At 46.2% G+C, this 21,787-nt stretch overlaps 2 protein-coding genes across 2 annotated transcripts; one reads left to right on the top strand and one right to left on the bottom strand.

The window, feature by feature from the left end:
* Window positions 1-8: 8 nt before the first annotated feature.
* Window positions 9-11,435, top strand: LOC117401455 (thimet oligopeptidase). The gene is made up of 13 exons (XM_059014252.1): window positions 9-162; window positions 1,612-1,818; window positions 3,646-3,794; window positions 4,081-4,188; window positions 4,507-4,609; window positions 4,710-4,870; window positions 5,219-5,354; window positions 6,110-6,476; window positions 7,705-7,906; window positions 8,197-8,383; window positions 8,564-8,692; window positions 9,099-9,235; window positions 9,838-11,435. Exons 1-13 carry the CDS (start codon window positions 150-152, stop codon window positions 9,997-9,999), a joined length of 2,061 nt encoding a protein of 686 aa, XP_058870235.1. The 5' UTR covers window positions 9-149; the 3' UTR covers window positions 10,000-11,435.
* Window positions 11,161-20,259, bottom strand: LOC117401293 (ADAMTS-like protein 5). The gene is made up of 11 exons (XM_059014253.1): window positions 20,157-20,259; window positions 16,482-16,636; window positions 16,056-16,116; window positions 15,331-15,439; window positions 15,031-15,158; window positions 14,815-14,938; window positions 14,625-14,708; window positions 14,315-14,478; window positions 13,690-13,951; window positions 13,266-13,337; window positions 11,161-13,016 (listed from the first exon to the last, which is right to left on the bottom strand). The coding sequence occupies exons 4-11, from the start codon at window positions 15,404-15,406 to the stop codon at window positions 12,718-12,720; spliced, it is 1,209 nt and encodes a 402-aa protein (XP_058870236.1). The 5' UTR covers window positions 15,407-15,439; window positions 16,056-16,116; window positions 16,482-16,636; window positions 20,157-20,259; the 3' UTR covers window positions 11,161-12,717.
* Window positions 20,260-21,787: the final 1,528 nt, after the last annotated feature.

The following is a 21,787-nucleotide window of genomic DNA, read 5'->3' as shown; positions in this document are numbered from 1 at the left end:
TGATTGACATGCTTCCGAACCAATCAGGGAGAAGGTCGAGTGTGCTTTGCAGAGTTGCCGTGAGGCAGACAATTTTCAATTATCATTCAGTTGGAAAAAATTTCTTGTGTGAGAATTAGTTGTGTCCAGATTCGTGTAACTGCTCTACCATGGCACCGACGGGTGAGTTTCAAACCTTGTATTTGTAATTGAATGCTATATAAGCGCCTTTAAGCCGAAACATGGCACAAGGCTGACCGAGGAAGCTGATTACACATGTGTCGACACTCAGGGGTACGGTGCAGAGCAGGGAGGGAGTGCGTGTGTAATAATACTGTGATAATACAGATATCGACAGTACTACATAACTTACATACATTTATAATATCATATCACATTGATCTGGACCAAACGGATCACAGGCGTGAAGGCTTTCAGTCATGCAGCTGTTTTGCAATGAATTTGAACTTGTCTGGTCGCCTTGCCAATAAAACCAGACTCCTGAAACTCAACACGCATGAGCCGTGTGGACAGCATTGAGGGCCGCTGGTAACAGTGTATTGTCGCACCGCAGTATCGCAATATATAGCACACGTGTATATAGGTACCATACCGTAATGTGTGCGTTGTAGAATTGAATTCAGACTCGCAGGGTTCTCTGTACCATTTTAAATGAATGCTATTTTTAGGAGAGATCGACCTTCTTCAACTCAAGTTTTCACGTTCTTGTTTATGCCAGGATGTGGTTTTAAAAGGCAGATGTTGCTACCAGTAGGATTTTTACTGGCACTTGGTAGCTGATTCAGCTGCCGCCAGTAGCTGCACTAAACATATTCTTAATATAACCTCCCGTTTCATTTTCTTTAAACTTAGTCAATACAATATAATTATTCATCTTCCTTTAGTCCTAAAATGTTTTTTTTTTGCGTCTTACTGGCAGTAGAATTCGTGCTGATAGTAGAAAACACCACACAGGCTCCTGCCGGTAGATTTTATACTGGCTCTAGTCACTCCGTTGTGTTCACAGCTTGACATGTAATATACGTCTATCTCTGTCTCCAGTAACTTTCTAGCACTGTTCGGTTCAGGTTGACCAGTGATCTGATCGGAGTGCAGCTCTGAATCTGTGCCATACAAGAAATATGACTAGACCTTTGAATTAAAACCCAGAGACGGCTGTACAGGTTTTAAACGCTTGTATAGAATTATGATGTTGAGTTTCGGTTTTTGCAGTCAGCCTGTATTTCATTATAATTATAATTCTACCATATCAACGATCAATTACAGTACAGTTCAATTATGCATTTATTTGCAATACGATTGTTATTTTTGTGTTTTCAACCACTTTTAGTGGCCCCATTTGTTTGAAAAAAGTGTATTAGAAGTTATATAGTGTGTTTCTGTATTGATACCTGTGATTATAACTTTCTCTCTCAAATAAACAGAGTAAACATGTTAATGTGGGTAGTTTTATTATCTTTTTAGTAGAATTGTAATTGGTGCAGCATAATTAACTGAACAAGATAGAATTGTAATTGTAATTTGAGCAAACAATGGTGCTGTTATTACAGTTGAACCCAAGTCATTTTGTATGTGCACGGTGCTTCACTGCAAATCCTCCCCCCCCCCCAGGTGAAGTGGTGATTGGCGAGGGGCGGGGCGCCTCCGCGGTGAACCGGCTGCGATGGGACCTGAGCCCCCAGCAGATTCACCAGCTGACTGAGCAGCTGATGGAGGCGACCTTGCTGGTGTACGACAGGGTGGGGGCACTGGAGCTGGACTCGGTCACCTACGAGAACACCCTGAAAGAGCTCGCTGATGTGGAGGTGGAGTACACAGGTAGGGAATAGCCTGGACACTCAGGACAGGGCTGCGACCCACACATGGTCCTCCCTGTCCGTTTCAATCAGAGACTTTGACCCAGCTGCTTTCAGCCCACACCCTAACAGGGGCGGACAGTTACAGCTCAACTGTGAGTGAGCATGATTAGCTAGGAAGCCCACAGTAAAGTAGACTGGGTACTGCTCCAGTCTCCTAGGTGGTTGTGCTCAACACATGGTGCTTTACAAACCTGGACTTTGATCCAACCCATTTCTATCTGCCCACTGTAGCAGCTCCAGAGCATGCTTAGCTAAGGCAGCCCACAGTTAAATATTCTGGTGTCTGTTCGGTTCATCGGAATGTCAGGCCTTATCTGTATCAAGAGAATGCAAACCGACGTCTCTAACGATGTTTGAGGGTCTAGTTTGAGTGTATCTAAAAATCAAGTGATTTAAATTTCCCTAGATCAATTGAATAGACCTGACCAGGTTTAAACACCCCACACTGCTCTCCAGAATACAGCTATAGCTGTAAATCTGTGATAAATGTATGTTGTCTATTTGTTTCCAGTGTGCCAGTTCTCTTGGGATTAATTGTTGCCTCAAACCCTACTGAAGACTAATGGGACAGTAGTCTGCAGAAGCAGGTCATCATTTTAACAGACATCTACCTTTTAAACACAAATGATCAATTTAAACGTGCCCTGTGTATTTGTGTTTGTGCATTTCCAGATTTCTCCCGCAACTTGACTTTACAAAAGAAAATGTCAGCGTAAGCAGATGAGAGTGCAGCAGCAAACTCTTAACACAGAGGGTACAGCAGGCTGCCATTGTGAGCGCTGAATGCAGGAAGGACACGGGCTGTTTCATAGGGCCTTTGTTTGCAGGAGCGCTGTAAGCAATGGTATAGACGCTTCAGCAGTTTCTACATAGAGTAGCTGACAGTTTGCCTGTTAGACAGCACACTGGATGTTGGCATTGTTTAAAGGCATTGTGGGGCAGGTGGGCAGTTGTTTGTATTCCTGTCCTGAGTAGTGTTACTAAATGGTCCAAAGTGGAAACCTACCTTTGCTTAAAATCCATATGAAAAGTGTAGATTTTATTTCTGTATCCCAATAAACATTTAACAAAATGCTAGATGAGACGTGACTGAACTGGGAGGCAGTGTGGCCTTTTGGATAGAGCTGAGGGACTGGGAGGGAGGGCAGTGTGTGGTGGTCTAGTGGTTAGAGCTGAGAGAGTCGGTGGGAGGCAATATGGTTTAGTGGTTAAAGCTGAGAGACTGGGAGGGAGGCAGTGTGGTCTAGTGGTTAGAGCTGAGGGACTGGGAGGGAGGCAGTGTGGTCTAGTGGTTAGAGCTGAGAGACTGGGTGGGAGACAATATGGTCTAGTGGTTAGAGCTGAGAGACTGGGAGGGAGACAGTGTGGCTTTGTGGTTAGAGATTTGAAAGAGGCAGTGTGGCCTTGTGGTTATAGCTGAGGTACTGGGAGGGAGGCAGTTTGGCCTTGTGGTTATAGTTGAAAGACTGGGAGGGAGGCAGTGTGGCCTTGTGGTTATAGCTGAGAGACTGGGAGGGAGTCAGTGTGGCCTTGTGGTTATAGCTGAGGGACTGGGTGGGAGGCAGTGTGACCTTGTGTTTAGAGATTTGAGAGAGGCAGTGTGGCCTTGTGGTTATAGCTGAGGGACTGGGAGGGAGGCAGTGTGGTGGTCTAATGGTTAGAGTTGAGGGACAGTATTGCATACCTCCTGTGTAATCTGTCAGGCTTTCGCCTCCCCTCTTGTACCTCGGCCCCACTCAGAGGTGTAATGCAGAAGCAGGATTACTCGGTTTGATTTCTTTTTTAGTTCAGCGGAACATGCTGGATTTCCCGCAGCACGTGTCCTCCAGCAAAGACGTTCGCACGGCGAGCACGGACGCGGACAAGAAGCTGTCGGAGTTCGACGTGGAAATGAGTATGAGGGAGGACGTGTATAAACGCATCGTGGCTTTGCAGGTAAAGGGATTTCCTCTAGCAGCTTTACACAAGGTGCGCTTGTGACAAACTCGAACCAAGCGGGTTCAGCTGACAGTCTTTTAATAAAATATATCTACCAGCTCTCTCTCCTGATTTTAATCACTTCTGCACAAACCATGCCGGGTATGTAATTCACGGTTATCAGAACTATTCCTGTGCTTGCTTTTGTAGAAATTGAAAATAATAGATCAAATAAAAGGCCCGGGAGGTGGGGAGGGTGTTTGTCTGCAGTGTTTCTTATTTGTGTTCCCTGTGTTTGGAAAAGGGGAAGCCGGACGCAGAAGCTCTGAGTCCGGAAGCTAAGAGGTACATGGAGAGGCTGATCAAGCTGGGGAAGAGGAACGGGCTGCACCTGCCCAAGGAGACTCAAGAGGTAAGGCACAGGACTGCACATCAAACTCCTTCAGCGTGCAGAGATATCCAGGTCTGGGAGCATCACTGAGACTGCTCCAAATCGGATTATGAGTTTCTGGCATGGGGATCTGAAATTTTGTTTTTGGATCAGAGATCGCTGATGTGTTGGTTTTAGAAAATATTTATTTTTGTGAGATGTAGGACTTGGCCGGAATGAAAGTGAGGTTTGCTAAGCTTAGTGCAAAATTAACCTTTAAAGGACTACATTTTACAGAAAGGATAGGATAAGAAATGTACAGTTTCAGTGTCTTTACTGACAGATGGACTTTTTTTCCAGGAAATGAAAATGATCAAGAAGCAGCTCAGCAACTTGTGTATTGACTTCAGCAAGCACCTGAACGAGGACACCACCTGCCTGGAGTTTACCAGGGAGGAGCTGGGTGAGTGGGGAGAGCGAACGCCCTGTCTGATTCATAGCGTGTACAGGACAGCCAGGCTGACCTCCTCTGCACTGCTGCTGACCCCTGTCTCCTCTTGCAGGAGGTCTCCCCGAGGACTTCCTTGGCTCCCTGGACACTCAAGAGGACGGTAAACTGAAGCTCACTCTGAAATACCCCCACTACTTCCCAACTATGAAGAAGTGCCACGTCCCAGAGACCAGGAAGAAGCTGGAGATGGCCTTCAACTCCAGGTGCAAAGAGGTACAGTAGTTAAAGGAACCTGGGGGGTTGGGTTAAGGGGGTTGGGGCCCTCAGTTCTGTGAGCGCACAAATTAATCCTGACCTAAACACCCCCTGACTGCCACTCAGTTAATTATACCACAAGACCAGGAAATGCACATTCAGGGATTGTGGTCAGAATTGACAGGTTTGACCGTGTGTATATAATGCACCTTTATTTTTTTAATTATTGTTATTTGCTTTCTTACGCTCTCCGTTTTTAAAAATGAACAGTTCTGGGCAGGAGCCCCCTTGCTTTGTTACTTCCCGTTCAGGATCTCTGTGAATAAAGATCTTTAGATAGAGCTGCGTCTCGCTCTCCCTCTGCAGACGAACTCCAGGATCCTGAAGGAGCTGGTGCAGCTGCGAGCTCAGAAGTGCGCCCTGCTGGGGTTCAGCAGCCACTCTGACTTTGTGCTGGAGATGAGCATGGCCAAGAACAGCAAGAACGTGGCCCGCTTCCTCGGTAAATCCCACGCGTGGAACGAGAGAGTGATGTATTGAAGAACAATGGGGGAATACGTCTTTCAAAGACAATGGGACATACAGTGCTGTAGGGAAAATGAATACAAACGTGGGAACAGAAATAAAAATATATTTTTAAAATTGTAAAAGGTCAGAGGAAGGTTCTTAGCCCCTGGAGGTACACAAGGAATTGAGTGGCTGTTTTTCAAACGGTTTCTTCTTAAAATACGTTTGAGTGTGACTCAACTATCACGAGGAGGAAACTGACAATTTGGATGACCAGATCCAACCTGTCTGTAAATTTTAAAGCCTGTTCATGCAGCTCCTCGCAAAAATAAGAAAGTTAGCATCGTTTTTATTTGTGGGACACATAATGTCCCTGACTTCAGTCTCCCTTTTTTTCAAATTTTTTTTTTCATTGATGCTTAAGACCCATTAGCTTGCCCTTATTGACTTTCATTTTGTGGTGTTTATAGTTTGTTTTTTTTTAGGTATTATCTGTAGTATAGGAAACCCAAAATTTGATATTTCAAAGAATGAGTAGCATTTAGATTTTTAAATTATGTATATATATATATATTTATGTAGACCTCACTTGAACACCTATATAAGCACCTTTTTTAATTTTTTTATTTTTAAAACAAAAAATAATAAACCTCATGCAATGGTGTGTCCTCAATTCATGCAGAAGGTATGAGGTTAATACAGTAAGCCAGGGACCCTGCCTCTAACCTCCATTGTACCCCTGCCCTGCAGAGGAGCTGGCGCACAAGCTGAAGCCGCTGGGGGAGGAGGAGCGAGCCGCCATGCTGCTGCTGAAGAAGGCGGAGTGTGAGAAGCGTGGCGCCCCCTTCGACGGGCAGCTCCACGCCTGGGACACGCGCTACTTCATGACCCAGGTGGAGGAGACGCAGTACGCCGTGGATCAGAACCTGCTCAAGGAGTACTTCCCCATGGAGGTGGTGACGCAGGGCCTGCTAGACATCTACCAGGAGCTGCTGGGGCTGTGCTTCCAGCTGGAGGAGGGCGCCCCCGTGTGGCACGACGATGTCAAGCTCTACTCCGTCAAGGACCGAGTCTCGGGACACACGATCGGGCAGTTCTACCTCGATCTCTTCCCCAGGTACTTCTGTCATTTCACACCAAACTGTTACACATACAGCTATGGCCAAAGGTTTCGCATCGCCTCGAATTTTAGGATTGAGACATTAATACAGATAATAAAAATCTGTATGAACATAATTTAGATCTTTTATTTAGCATCATATATCAAATAAACTACAAAATGATATCGCAAAAGTCTACCGGAAGCCATAATAGTAGTACAGTATTTCATGTTAGATTTGTCAGTTGTTGACTCTTTTTTTTCGTTAAGTATATGGGAAAACTACAAAGCGGTGTGTAATTCAATATGTTAACATAACATTATTCAGCAGGTTTCATTCCACTTTATGAAGCAACATGAGTTAATTCCATAGGGGAATGCAAAACGTTTGGCCGAAACATCTTATGCAACATATCCACGTACTTTTTTTGTGTGTGTGCATGAAAGTACAATCTCAAACAATTAAAATAAACACAAAGCTGTGTTTACAATCTGTTCCGTAAGACTGCGTCCATGGGTTTACTCCCTCGCCGATATAAAAAACGTCACCACATGCAGTTAATAAATGGTAAAGAGAGCACTGGCCAAAACACTTGTCTGCTTCGCTGACTTTCTTAGCATATTGAAGCATCGGATGATTTGTTTCTATCAGAAGAACCCGAGGGATTGGGACAGCTGCAGGATTATTCAAATGATTTGTTTGATTACAGGGTTCAAACCCAGAAAGTCCTGCAGCCTGAGGAGGAAAAGCTTTTATCAGCCCATGTGTTCATGTATTTTATACTGCAGCTCGTGCAAACCGCTTCAGCTCTGTTTATCCTTCATAAACATGCTGCTTGGCTGCCATTGTAATCTGAACAGATGCCTTAAATAAATCAATAGTGAAGGGGGGAAATGCTGCTGATTTTCTACTGTAAATAAGATAAGACGCTCATTAATCTTCAAAGCAAGCAGAGTTTCCTGGAGTGCACCCCCTTCCTGCAGTGCACCCCCTGAAGAAGCTGCTGCTTCTGGTTAACTGAGCCTTGAAGTGACTCCTTTTGTTGTCGTGCTGTAATGGAAAATTACAGGAAAATTATGATTTATATTTTATTCTGTGATTCTGTTTCTCCTAACTTTAGCATGGGCTGCTTGTAGGTTTAAATAGATCAGGATAGGGTCCAGCAACCTTCTTTGGTACTGCAATGCTGCTGCTGCTGATGAGGAAGCACTGACCTCCCTGTCTCTCTATCTCTGCCTGTTTCAGAGAGGGGAAGTATGGCCACGCTGCCTGCTTCGGGCTGCAGCCCGGCTGTCGGCTCCCCGACGGGACCCAGCAGATGGCAGTGGCCGCCATGGTGGCCAACTTCTCCAAGCCGACGGTGGATGCACCGTCTCTGCTGCAGCACGACGAAGTGGAGACCTACTTCCACGAGTTCGGCCACGTCATGCACCAGCTCTGTGCAGAGGTGAGGAGAAAGCAGCAGGGCGAGCCAGACCGGACTGTCCATTAAACACTTGAAATGTACGGCATCCTTTCAGAGGAGTGAATGAAATGCATTTCACTATTGCTTTAAAACCTGAAATGTGCATGACGTTTGAATAGTTTGACCTTTTTGGGCTTAGAAAACTTGTCCTAGACTTGCAGATTTAGTCCAAAGTTGCTGAATTTAGTTTTTTTTTATTGTTTGCAGTACGGCTGTAGTAGTATTCTGTATGCCACACAGTAAATGCAGACTGTATGCATGTGTTTGTACAGACGCAGTTTGCCATGTTCAGCGGGACCCATGTGGAGCGCGACTTTGTGGAAGCCCCCTCTCAGATGCTGGAGAACTGGGTCTGGGAGAAGGAGCCTCTGATCAGGATGTCCAAGCACTACAAGACAGGCAGCCCCATCCAGGAGGAGCTGCTGGAGAAGCTCATGAAGTCTCGGCTCGCCAACACGGGTAATCCCGCACTCCCCCAGCACTGTCCTAGCATTCTCACACTCCCAACAGGGGATTCAACAGGGGCACTGACTGTATATGCACATGGATTCACCAGGTCTAGTCTTTGCAATACGGAGTTGACTGTACTAAGTGGATGGCTGTTTTAAAGGCTGTGTTGTTCCTCTCTGTCTCTTGCAGGTCTCATCAACCTGCGTCAGATCGTGTTGGCGAAGATGGACCAGGCTCTGCACACCGAGCCTGACTCGGACCCTGCCGAGGAGTACGCCCGGCTCTGCAAGGAAATCCTGGGGGTGCCAGCCTCGCCAGGTACAGGGAAGGGGGCTGGACAGGGGTGGTACACCGTTCACATAGGAGTCGTATTGTCTAGACCCCCCCAAGCTGTTCAGACATTTTTATTCTCCTGCCCTGAAATTCTCCAGCTAATACACCTGAAGTATGTTATATTTTGATCATATATTTAAAAAAGTAATCCTTTTTGGTACGTCTGTATATCTGAGTGTTTTTAAAGAAATTTAGATCCGCTAACAAATTTTAAACCCAAAAGTTTAACAGCCTGCCCTGGTCGACAGGCTGGTTGGGTCAGTGAAACTGCCCCCCTCACTTCCAGGTCTTTCCTTGCTGTACGTTAAGGGCATCCTCAATGCTCAGCGCTGTAATGAATGTGACAGCTCTCTGTGCTGGGTTGCGATCCCTTGTGTGTCTTGTTTTTCAGGCACGGACATGCCGGCCACGTTTGGTCACCTGGCTGGGGGGTATGATGCTCAGTATTACGGTTACCTGTGGAGTGAGGTCTTCTCCATGGACATGTTTTACGCCCGATTCAAACAGGAAGGCATCATGAACCCCAAGGTCGGTGCACAGAGCTCAATATCCCGTCACACCTCATTTACAATCCACTTAGCTCTCTGCTGTGCGTTCAACAGTGATTTGATGAAACTCGCTTTCACAAAATTGAGAAAAAAATTGTTTTCCGTTGCAAGTATTTAGTTCAGTATTACATAGTTTTGGTATTCAGTGTTGCTTCAGCAACTGTCTAGTTTTGCTACTGCTAGTCTTTTGAAATCCTTAACTCTTCTGTTCTCTGACATGTGTTTGCAAAATATGGCCTTATTCTAAGTCCTCCTGAGAGCCTTGGGAGACACCACATTACTTGCACAATGTTGGCACAGAAGGAGATGTACAAACAAATAGATCTGTCTGATGTTTTGGGTCAGCTCTGCATAGATTACACAAAAAAAATGAATACAAAATAAGGTCAGTTTTTAGTTTTGTTTTGCATTTGGAACCGGTAAAAAAAAAAAAAAAATGTGTTTTTATCAATGCAGGGGAAACTGATTTCTTTGAACTGAAGAAGCATGTGTACAATTTATTTTCTATAGTATTTTACACAGGCTGGTTTTACCTGGTGGATGACTTTCATTGATGATGTCTTTCCCTGTGGTGTCCTGTAGGTGGGGCTAGACTACAGGAACTGCATCCTGAAGCCGGGCGGGTCTCTGGACGCAGAGGTCATGCTGAAGAACTTCCTGGGTCGTGAACCGAAGCAGGAAGCATTCCTTCTGAGTAAAGGACTGACCGTAGAGCTGGAGCAGGACAAACCTTGCGCCTGTTGACCCCTGAACCCCTCAGTCACCCTGGCAACCGCCAAGAGGGTTACCTTGGCAACTGCACAAGAGACTGAACTCCGAGATTGTATTTGAGAGAACACAACCCACTTTTACCCTCGGTTATTCTGTGAGCTTTTAGGAGCCCTTGCTGTCTTTCGTTTTCTTTCTGATTCGTTACAATGGCTCTGAAAATAACATTCAATCTATTGAAACCACAAGATTACTGTCCAATGCATTAATTTGTTTATTTAAACAGGATTAACACATCCTGGGTTTTAATGGCTTATTTAATTACCTGCGAGCAACGGTTTACTATAGTCCGAGCATACTGAGTCCTGGACTGGTCAAGTCAACACACAGTATCACCTTAAATCCACTATGTTGTGGGTTCACACACACACACACACACACACACACTAGTTACAGGGATTGAAACTGGGAAAGGTTGATGGTTGATCAGACTTGTCAAGTTTGGAATGTATTTGTAAACCAAAGGAAGCCTGAGTTTGTATTCTGAAAGCATCTTTCCATTTGGGATTTTTTTAGGGACATTTCTCCCGTCCCTGTTCTCCAGCTTCCCTCTCCCGTGCTTGTCTTTGGAAATGAATTCCTTCTTCACGCTGGCTTTACATTTCCATGGGTTCAGTTTTTTAAAATTTAGAAACCTGAATCCAAATGAAGTGTTCTTCTAGTGTAGTTTTACTAGGGTTTGAAAATACTCAAAGGTGTGACAGTCTTGAACTATTCAGAGAGAATAATACAAATATGCAAAAGATGATTTTACAAAATAGCACAATAGCAGATACTCTATAAGAAGTTCCATTCTGTGCTGTGGGAGTACCTGCAGTGCCTAAGACAGTTATTGTTAAACTCTGCATGCTGTTCAGGCTTGATCAAATCCTTGGGGCACTTTCAGATTTTATTACATTGTGTGTGTTCAAAAGAAGAGCTTTTGCATTGACGTTAATGAGCTTGCAGTGAGGTTTAAAACATATGATGGCAAATCTGCCCCATCCAGTCCCAAGTATTTGTTCTAAATTGTTTAGTTGCACTAATTCCACCTCCACACAGGTCCTAAACTAGTCAATCATTTCATTTACCTGCCAGACCTGGAGTGGAAGGACCTGCCAGGGTTAACGCTGCTTTAAAACATTCAAGGTTTGAGGGTTTTTTTTTTTTTTGCAGTTTATTTAGGTCATGTGTCAGAGTTTACATCTCCGCAGCAATGCCCCCCCATCCCATTCCTGACCGTCTTTGTATTTGATGTGTTTTGTTCCTGTCGGAGTGCAGTAACGACTGAATGCCTGCGTGTGGTGCTGTTCTCTCAGATTCTGTAATGCATTCAATAAACTAAAGGGCGACGGGTACAAAAAAAAAAGAATACTAAATTGCATTGGATTAGTGATTGACAAACACATGTTACAATAAAGTTTTTAACACAATCACATTTCAGTATTTCTTTCTTTTTTACTACTGTATATGATGTACTATGAGATAGTATTTAAAGTAGTAAAACAATAACTATAAAGCTTTGTTTAAAATGAAACCCATTTGGTTCAATTGTAAACAATAGAAATGATAAACACTGGACCCAATTAGTGGGCCTCCTCACCAGCCAGTGCTGGCTGGTGTCTGATTGAGGCCCATGTAGGGAGGGATGTGTTAGTCCTGCAGCTAAAAACTTGGCAGTTTGTATAAGAAGCATCTGTAACCATCTGTCTCCGCACTGCTGTATCCCGTCTGTGTGAATGGGTCCCTGACGAAGTGTGTAATCATGCACTTTGCATTATAGTTCATCGTTCTTATTTACAGCCAAGAACAGAATGCTGCTCTTGCTTGAAGCTCCAACGAGGGTCCTTAAAAAAAAAAAAGTCCTTTCAACGTGTATTTTAACTCCAGGCACTTGGTTTGCAGATTGCAGAAGCACAATGCTCTCCCGTGATCTGATCCAACCCTGCTGTACTCGGTCCTGAAAGCGATCATCTCTGTGTGGAAGCGAGGTACAGCCAGTCGTGTTTATAACCACCACTCCGGATCAAGAGACCATTTAAAAGTAAAACAGGTGACAATACGTACCAGTGCATACACTCGGGGAATCACCCGACTGGTCGTTATGGAGAAGTGGGCATTAATATATGTTTGACTGTATTGGTAAGCCCCCTTGCAATGTTCTGTTAGAAAGTAACACCATTTGTACTGCCTGACTCGATCATGGGGCGCTGGTGCGGTTTATTAGTATTTCCAGGCTGCATTTCCTAAATCACGATACAAGCGTAGCTGAAGGGAAGACCGCTCCCTCCTCTCCACCCCCCTGCCGACAGTGTCCGTCCAGCTCCCTGACCGCTCCCTGCTCTCCGCCCCCCAACCGGCAGTGTCCATCCAGCTCCCTGACCACTCCCTGCTCTCCGCCCCCCTACCGGCAGTGTCCGTCCAGCTCCCTGACCGCTCCCTGCTCTCCGCCCCCCTACCGGCAGTGTCCGTCCAGCTCCCTGACCGCTCCCTGCTCTCCGCCCCCCCTCTACCGGCAGTGTCCGTCCAGCTCCCTGACCGCTCCCTGCTCTCCGCCCCCCTACCGGCAGTGTCCGTCCAGCTCCCTGACCGCTCCCTGCTCTCCGCCCCCCTACCGGCAGTGTCCGTCCAGCTCCCTGATCGCTCCCTGCTCTCCGCCCCCCTACCGGCAGTGTCCGTCCAGCTCCCTGACCGCTCCCTGCTCTCCGCCCCCCTCTACCGGCAGTGTCCGTCCAGCTCCCTGAGCAGCCGGTCCTCCCTGGGGCTCCACAGCCGGGCGTAGCCGTGCCTCGGCACCAGGATGCGGTTCAGCGTGCGCTCGTGGTTCACATGTTGAACAGCCATCAGCACATACTCCCGGTGCTCCAGCACAGGGGGGCAGGCGCAGGTGTCAGGGAGCCACACGAACTCGCGGTGCACCAGCCCGAAGCGGTTCTTGTAGGTCTGCTTCACCTGCACCTCCAAGCGCGTCTCCGAGCCCTGGACCACACGAGACAGGATCTTCACCCGGAACACTGGGAGAGCCAGGGGGAAAGCAGGGAGACAGTCAGGAGTGTCCACGTTATTGTTGGTTTGACTACAATCTTTCACAGGCATCTATTAATAAACGCTATAAGGGAATTTATAAGTAGCGGACATCAAATACTTACACAGAAATAGGAATATGTGGTGTGGGGTCACGTTGGGATGTACTGTGGGGTTCAACACTTTACAGGTATATGGACCCACACAACCCCGCACTAAAAACTGCTACAAGAACTTACCAAAATCACTGCTGCAGTACAGCTGGGCTCGTCTGGTCTTGCCTTTGGCTGCCCGGCACACTCCACAGGTACCTGCAGCCAGAAACACACAGTCTGCTGTGACACTAGACTTTCTCTTAGCTACCGATATGGCTTCTTTCATCGCAAATTAAACAAAAACTTCTGAGATGGGGGGGGGATGCTGTTTTTGGTGCATTGGTCAATTTTTCAGTACGGTTTCCAGGTTTCGTTTTTGATATATTTTTATCAAACAAGGCTACTAAACTACGCAAACGTTTGTCTGCAAACGCAGTGTCTGTGTGCAGTGAACTCTGCTGCTGGTGTACCTGTGTGCTGTGCAGTGTCTGCGTGCAGTGAACTCTGCTGCTGGTGTACCTGTGTGCTGTGCAGTGTCTGCGTGCAGTGAACTCTGCTGCTGGTGTACCTGTGTGCTGTGCAGTGTCTCTGCCTGTCTGTATGTGGAGTCTGGGCTTGCTTGTCTGGGTTGCTGGAGGCAGGCTGTGTGGGATCCCTGGGGTTTGAGGGCCGGTCTGTCGGTGAGCCGCACTGACTGGTGACGCCGGTCCCTCCATCGCCGCACCCTCAGCCTGCCGCAAGGGGCTGGACACACCATGGAAATCACCATAGCGACCGCGAGGCAGCCAGAACTCGTACTCAATCGATGGGGCCTGCTCCTGTGGCAGAACCTGAGAGAGGAAACAGCAGTCAAACAAAGTGAATCCCACCCGGGACAACAAGACACTCAAGAGTGGTAGAGCTAGTACTGCTTAAAAAAATACACAACTCTATCAAGAATGTTTTAAGAAGTCTTTGAAAGACAGTGAGCTTTTAAAACACTCAAGAGCGATATTTAATTGCCATTGATTCGTACTCAGTTATAACAGTGAGGGAAGGACAGCATTTCTTGTTTTGAAATCAACACTCTAATGAATGGATGTATTTAATACCTGCAGGCAAATACTTCTTAAAGGCAATTACGAGTGTGAGTATCAGCACAGCCCTTTAAGAGGGAGCTTGTCAGCCTGGCAGTGAGGATGAGAAGCCTGTACCAGGATGTGTAGCTCCTCTGCAGTGGGCCCCTCAGCCTCCAGTGTCTCGTGGTTCTCGTAAGTGCGGCGATAGTGCAATGTGGTCCCGGCGCCAGCGTACACCCCAGGGGCATCGATCAGCCAATCCCCATTGAGCAGATAGCGGCGGTCAGCAGCCAGCACCGCTACGGACAAGGAGAGCAAGTCACATCTGCACAGTAATTCTGCAGCTCTTCCAATGCTAAAATGTATTACTTTCTTTCTCTGTACTTAGCATGCTTTTGATATACTGCAGATGCAGAGAGCTGAATGCTTTCCCGGTTTTCCTTACCCAGGTAATTACGGCTGCTGTCGGTCACTCTGATGCTCGTCGCCCCTGCTGGGATCCGAGTCACATTAATGTAGCCGAAGAAACCTGAAGGAACACAACAGGAGCATGTCAGAGGGCGTCTTGCGCACAGAAAGATGGAGCTGGATGGCCTGCACAGGGTTGGAGGAGCAGGGAATGATGGTCAACTCACCGGGGGAGGGAAGCCTGCCTTGGAACACGCGACGCTCCAGGTAACAGGAGTCGTTCCGGCCTCCGCACACTCCACACACATCCCTCCGCGAGCCGGAGCCCAGGACCCCGTCACAGCCCGCCACCTGCAGGAGACAACGGGAACAGCGGTGTCGTGTCACCCTCTCCAAAGGCACCCCCGTTGGCGGGTCTGTCTCATGACTGTTTCGTTTCTTACCAGACAGCCCCCGTTGACACAGACCCCCTCAGCCTGGGGGTGGCAGGACGTCCCATCAAGTGCCCTCCCGAAGGTGTAGTAGAAATTGTGTCCGTCCGCCAAGCAGTGCAGGTCACAGGGATTCGGGGCTGGCAAAGGGAAAGAGCAAAAGATAGCCCACGACTAGTGCTAAGCAGGGTCTGTGTAACTTTACTAAAGACCTTGAAAAATCTCTCCCCAAGTGTCTACTGTAGATCTGATTGTACAGTATAGGATCTCTGTAGCCTGCCCCTGCCTAAGGCTCATCAAACACTCCCTCACCTCCAAGGAAGGGCACCCACTGGTAGTGAGCCCTGTTGCCCAGTATCGGCTTCCTGTTGTAAAGGGAACACTGCATCGCACGGAAATCCCCTGCGTTGGGAGAGCATGGCTGGAATAACAGAGGGCACAAATCCCATGTCAATAAACAAACACAACGCTGTTCCACAGTGCAGTCAAAATACCACAGTCACTGGGGACTGACAGTTAAAATCCTACTGGAGTCAACCAAGCTAACACTAGCCACTTTTTCAAGGGCAGCTGAAGATCAGGACCATAAGACACAGCTGGATGTTGAGTAGAGACAGACTCGGGTCAGAGGCAGTGGGGAGTGTATGGAATGGGTAACCAACCACATGGTTGATGCTGAATCACTGGGATCCTTAAAGAACCGACTAGACAAAGTTCAGTCGGCTACTAGGAACCTGACAAGCACTGATGGGCCTCCTCTCGCTTCTCTCATGTTCTTGTAGTTATTCTTGCATGCAAGGGGTTTAGTGATGGCATACTCAGTCTTCTTTAATTAAATGTCTAACCTGAGAACTTGGAATTCACAATTATAACACGTTATAAAATACTATCAATGGAGATCAGACCAAAGGAGAAAAGTATTCAGGGTCACTCATTTTTCATAATGCCTTACACCAACGCCATCTGCTGGACACTTAAAACATTACAGCTGGCAGACGTCTCTAATTGTGTATTGATTGTATTGAGAGCACACTGGCCTGCTGGGAACACAGTCTGTACTGTCGCTGCTCGCCCGGACATTCCTCTCCATCTGAAAACCTGGTGAAAAACAGACCAAATAGATGACATCACCAGGAATGTCATTGCAGTTACAGTGAGGCGTTTCCATTCAGATCCAGTATCTGCCACTTTTCATGTGGCCAATGATTTCTTACAACATTGAAACTCTGCATTTAGACATATCAACTCAAGACAGTTTAATACATGCACAGGGGGACAAGCTCTGCTTACAGTAAACACAGCCCTAGTACTTTTAAGAAATGATTTAACTTGGCTATCACCCCCCTCCTGGATGAATAGGTATCAAGACTGAACACCAAACACCTCCCAGGTGCATTGCGTGGGCTTGTTCAAAGAAAGGAGAAGATGGACAGAAGGTGCCGAATGGAAGAGGTCTGGCTCACCTGACACAGGTCCGAGTTCTGAAGGAGACCCCTTCCCCACAAGTGCTGGAGCAGCCACTCCACGGACCCCACGACCCCCACTCCGTCACGACAGCCTGACGACCAATCCGGGCACCCAAACTGACCTCCGACCTCCGACCTCTCCCTGCTCGCACCTACTTAGAGGGGGAGGAGGAACACTAATACACTGCAGCCCGGAGCCCCACCTGCTACAACACAAGGGGACCTGTAACACTGGGAGGAAGGAACCTTATGGTGTTGGTGAAGCCAGTTTTGCAAGGGGACAAGTAATGGTTACACTTTGGTGTACCAAATGTACCAAGGGATTAGGCATGTTTCTGAGAGTTCTATAGAAGTGCTTTAACTTCTGAGTTTTAAAATGTCACCAGGATTTAATGAAATCTAAAATAATATAACAACTCAACGAGAAGCAGAATAAATTAGTTAAGCTAACTCTGATATTATATACTTGCTCCAAGCTGCTTTTTTAAAAAAGATATTTAGAGTGCCCAATTATTTTACCCCCGATTTCTCCACAATTTAGAAAGTCCAATAATGTTTTCCCCTCACTGTAGCAATTCCCCGCACAGCTGCTCAGGAGAACTGAAGGTTCAGCGGGCGTCCTCCGATCCCACGACTGAGCCAGCTTCCTCTTCCACACCCAGGAACTCGAGAGCGGATGTCAGCGAGCTACTGGCCTTTGGAGGACAAAGTGCCTGGCCAGTAGGGTCTGCTGTAGCATGATGAGGAGAACAGTGCCTGCTGGTTTTGCCTCCCTAACCCACGGGAGCACCAGAGCCAATGCAACACTCCCTCTAGAATCCCCAGTGAAGACCAGCGACTTTGCACAGAACCCACGCTCCAGGGTGTAGGACTCACCTTGCACACCGTGCGGCCCTGCCTTTACCACGTGAGCCCCTCAAGGCCCCCCCCCCCCCCAAGTTATTCTTTAATAGTGAAGACGATTTGTACACAAAAGGTTAAGAAGGTGTGTGTGGGTGCAGGGAGGGTGGTGTAAGGGGAACTGTTTGCAGTGGCATCCGGAGTGGAGTTTCTGTCTCCAACACCTCCTTTAAGCTCCATGCACTCACGACAGGGTGATGACAAGCCAGGGCGCTGTCTTAATACAGGCACTGAAAATACACAGCTCAGCCTTTCAGTACAGAGAGGCCACACTGGCGAGAGTCGCTAGATCCGCTTCAGAGGAGCGAGGCTACGGAGGGACTGGGGGCTCCGCTGTTTGTTTTGTCTGCAACAAACCAAAAGAGCTGTTGAGTCATGTAAAAGAGAATTCCAGCAAGTTGAAATATAATACGTACGGGACACACCTGACACAACACTAGGGTTAGGGTCACCATGGGCAGCCAGGCCACTGTTTGAATCGCTCTACAGTCTACACACCTAACTAACACTTTTTCTTTGTCCCTATTGTCATGTGATTTTCTGTCTTGTCCTTTGAGTAGCTCAAAGGTTAGAGAAAGAAAGCGCTGGGCTGCAGTGTGGAAGGCAGTGGGTTTGAGCAACTCAGAAAATGTAGGGGAGGGATATAAAAAGCAGAAGTCACTAGATGCAAGTTCAGCTACTCAGTGAAGATTTTAAAGGGGTTGCTTACAATGAAATATTTCTGCCTGGCTGTGTGGGTATCTCTAAATGTGTCTGACTCATCTCAGTGTTTTGGCAGCCTGCATAATTATCCTGCATAGTTTCTTCATGACATGTGTGTGTGTGTGTGTGTGTGTGTGTGTGTGTGTGTGTGTGTGTGTGTGTGTGTGTGTGTATGTAGGTCAAATGTAATTTTACAGGCATGAACCAGCCCTGTTCTGTTCCTACAAGACCAAATTTGCACAACGCTGGGGCGCAAACGAGATGTCATTGCCACAGACCCTGGGGCCAGGAAACAAGCCTCATGATCTTAACTTACATTGCACTGCATTTCTGTACCGGCTCCCAGGCGTCAGGACGTATCACTTAATGAATTCCATCGGGCATTGCTGCTATCCCCCCTCATTACTGTCTACAGGCACTGGGGAGCAGAAATGGGAAGCGTAAATAGGAGCCCCATAACCTCGCAACTAATTGCACTTCAGAAAGAGGCAAGTTCTGCAACAGCAGATGTTTGCAGCTGTGCATTACTGCAGTGTGGTGTTTCTGTGCTGCTGCTTGTTGAGAATGCCACTCCAACATCTGAAGACATTGAAAAGACTTCTATTCGAAACGTTTCTCATTGAAGCCATGATAAAACTTAAAACCAACTAATGTGATCATCCTGTACCCTGCCGGTACAAGCCACAGATGGATTTGTTTTAGAGCATTTTACAGCACCAGGGAAAAAAGTCAAACAGACAAGCTTTTCGGGTAGTGCTTTTCTCATTGTACCAATACGATTGGCCAACCCTTCCTAATTGATATAACATTACCAGCACAGTCTGAATCAGCACACTGAAGAAAGCATTAGCCAAAATCTACTTGACTTAGTTTCTTATAGTTTTATCTTAGTATTCTAAATGAGTCTTTTGAAGTTCTGGACTGGACTGTGCCTACCATGTAATATCAGTGATAACCACAGATTCCCCAGTGCTCTAAAATGCTCTAAAAATGCTGTATCTTAACCTGTCTGGCTTTAGGTTGATCAAATCAACCCAGAAGTTCGGGCTAGTGCCTCCATCAGTGTAATGAATGAGATTGTTATGTGTAGCTTTGTTATATCAGTTAGGTAGGATTGGACCCTCTCGATGAGAATGAGGTGTGAAATTGATTGTAATTGGTAGTCAATGGCCGGGGATTATCAGCAGGTCCTGGTGTAAGAGGTGGGGAGGGGTGGGAAAGGAAGACAACTGGCCATTATAGCAGAGCAGAGATATAGTTTTAGATGGGGAGTTATAGGTCAGCAGCATCACAGTAGTGCAAGCAGAAGGAAACAAAAGAAACTAGAAAAAAATAGTTTTGCTTCCTATTTTTATCACATAAACCCGTGTTGAACACATTAAAGCTGCAGGTGTTTCCTGCAAAAACGTTACCAATATCAAAAAAGCAGATCACCCTAACCCAGGTTCCTTTTGCTCAGGAATGTGTTTTCCAGATGCCATAAAAATTATACGGTTCTCAAGATATAGCCAAGTATCACATACATCCCAACTAGCTCTGATGGGTATGTACGGGCCCCTCCATCATAGGGCTATTTCCTTCTGTTTAAATGCATACAGGTATAAGTACACTGATGATGGCAGTGGCTGAAAAGTGTGTCAACTTGACTTGACTCCCCCCTGGAACAAACCACAGCTAAATGATTTCCATTATTTTTCAGAACCAGGGTGTCCACCTGGATTGCATCAAATACTAATCCCTGGTAATCCCGGGAGAACCACAGCCAGGTGGTTGATGGAACACAGGGCAATTCCCTTGTACTGTAAAACGCTGCAAAAAAAACCAAACAAAGTACAGACTGATCTAATCAACCCCTCATTTTATTATGAGGTTTCACTATAACCATGCACTGTCTTCCAACTAGAAAGATGAACGCTGGAAGAATGATCTCGTCTTGCATGCCAAGACATTGAGTAAGCCAGGGTCTGAGTGGGGAAACAGACAACACATGCCAGCCATTGTGCATTTACTCACCGGCCCCAATACTTGTTGGAGGGCACGGTACAGATCCCCTTTTCTGAATGAATTTACCTGAGACCCAAGAGCCGCAGTCAACAGTACCAAGAGAAGTCGAGAGCGCAGCCGACCTCTGCGCCTGTATAGAGGGAGACAAACATCGGTCTGATTGACTTCAGTGTGCCACCCCAGTGTGCACTTTCTCAAATCCATATCAATAATCTAATGTGTATATTCATAAAATGATCATGCTACATGTGGTTATTACTTTCTAGTTTTTGAAATATTACCGTTCAATCTTCATAAGCATCGCTTGAGTGCAGTGTGCCGGTGTAATGTTTTTTTTTCATATTGAGAAAGCACCCTAACACTCCAGTGCTGTTTCTGAATTTGACAGTACAGTTTTTACGTTAACACAAATTAATTCCGACTGAATACCTCGGGAATAACACCTGCATATCGTTTGCACATCCTTTGAGTTCTGAAACAATTAGTTTTAAATTCATCCCTGTTAATTAATTCAAGCCATGTTCCTCTGTAACAAATTATGCTGATTACATGTATAAGGCATTCTCACAGCGAAGAATAAACAGGGAATTCATTAGAAAGGACTCGAGGAGAACCTGCGTGTAAATTAACATGGAAGAATTCGAAGTGGATTACTTCAGAACTCAGAGTGCAGAAGATATTCAGGTGTTATTCCTGTGGGATTGAGCCGGAATGCATTATGAATTTGCGGACATTATTTGAAAATGTTACCGTTTTACTTTGCCGGTGGTTTTCACATACAGAACGTGCACTCTGTTTTCTAAAATGACACTCTTCCATGGTACCATCATCAGAAATCACATTACCCAAGAGATTGTAAAATTACAGTATGATACACACACACACACACACAGACACACACACACACACACACAGACACACACGCACACACACACACACACACACACACAGACACACACACACACACACACACACACACAGACACACACACACACACAGACACACACACACACACAGACACACACACAGACACACACACACACACGCACGCACGCACGCACACCCACACACAGACACACACACACACACACGCACACACACGCACACAGTCAAAAGTATTTGGGCAGTTTAAACCACAAAGAAAGTGATTTCTAGAATTTCTTATTGTTCTGCTGAAAGATAGAAATGAAAGATTCAGCTTTATAATAAAACAACAAATTATTACATAACATGCATCAAATGAAAAATAACATTGAAAAACGAATTTCTATCATTTTTTTAACTGCCTAAATACGTTTGTCTGCGACTGTGTGTGTGTTTGTGTGTGTGTATAATAAAAAAAACATTTTAAATATTGCCTTATGTGTATCAAACATGCGTTTTACTATGCAGCATGGTAGAGGCACAGAAAAGTGTAGTAAAGCTCCGATATGTGTGTGGACATGAAACGCTTAGTGTGACCATGGGAAATGATAAACTACTTGCCATTCCGTTTGAAAATCCATCTTTCTAATTCCTGGCTCCTCTTCAGATACGCGCAGTTTTCAAACAGTCCTCCCTCGTCCTGCTAGGGACGGCTTTTACAATTGCATGATGTCTTGAAAGATAAACTTGTCCATGAAACTCCAACGCAAACCCCAGAACTAGCCCAGCTGAATATTCATCACTCACACGCTGTCAACTCGCGGAACATGTTA

The sequence above is a fragment of the Acipenser ruthenus genome, chromosome 47 (genome assembly GCF_902713425.1).
Source record: "Acipenser ruthenus chromosome 47, fAciRut3.2 maternal haplotype, whole genome shotgun sequence".
NCBI classification, from domain to species: domain Eukaryota; kingdom Metazoa; phylum Chordata; class Actinopteri; order Acipenseriformes; family Acipenseridae; genus Acipenser; species Acipenser ruthenus.
Note: the sequence above shows the minus strand (reverse complement) of the source record. Positions and strands in the feature narration are given on the sequence as shown.

Bases quoted from the DNA above. Each gene is read 5' to 3' on its own strand.
- LOC117401455 (XM_059014252.1), top strand. The intron at 1,819-3,645 runs GTAGGGAATAGC...TTTCTTTTTTAG, and splicing joins TGTGGAGGTGGAGTACACAG to TTCAGCGGAACATGCTGGAT. The intron at 4,871-5,218 runs GTACAGTAGTTA...CTCCCTCTGCAG, and splicing joins TCAACTCCAGGTGCAAAGAG to ACGAACTCCAGGATCCTGAA.
- LOC117401293 (XM_059014253.1), bottom strand. From the start codon at position 15,406: ATGCAGTGTTCCCTTTACAACAGGAAGCCGATACTGGGCAACAGGGCT. The intron at 14,479-14,624 runs GTAAGGAAAACC...CCTTGTCCGTAG, and splicing joins CAGCAGCCGTAATTACCTGG to CGGTGCTGGCTGCTGACCGC. The intron at 13,338-13,689 runs GTACACCAGCAG...TTCTGGCTGCAG, and splicing joins AGACACTGCACAGCACACAG to GTACCTGTGGAGTGTGCCGG.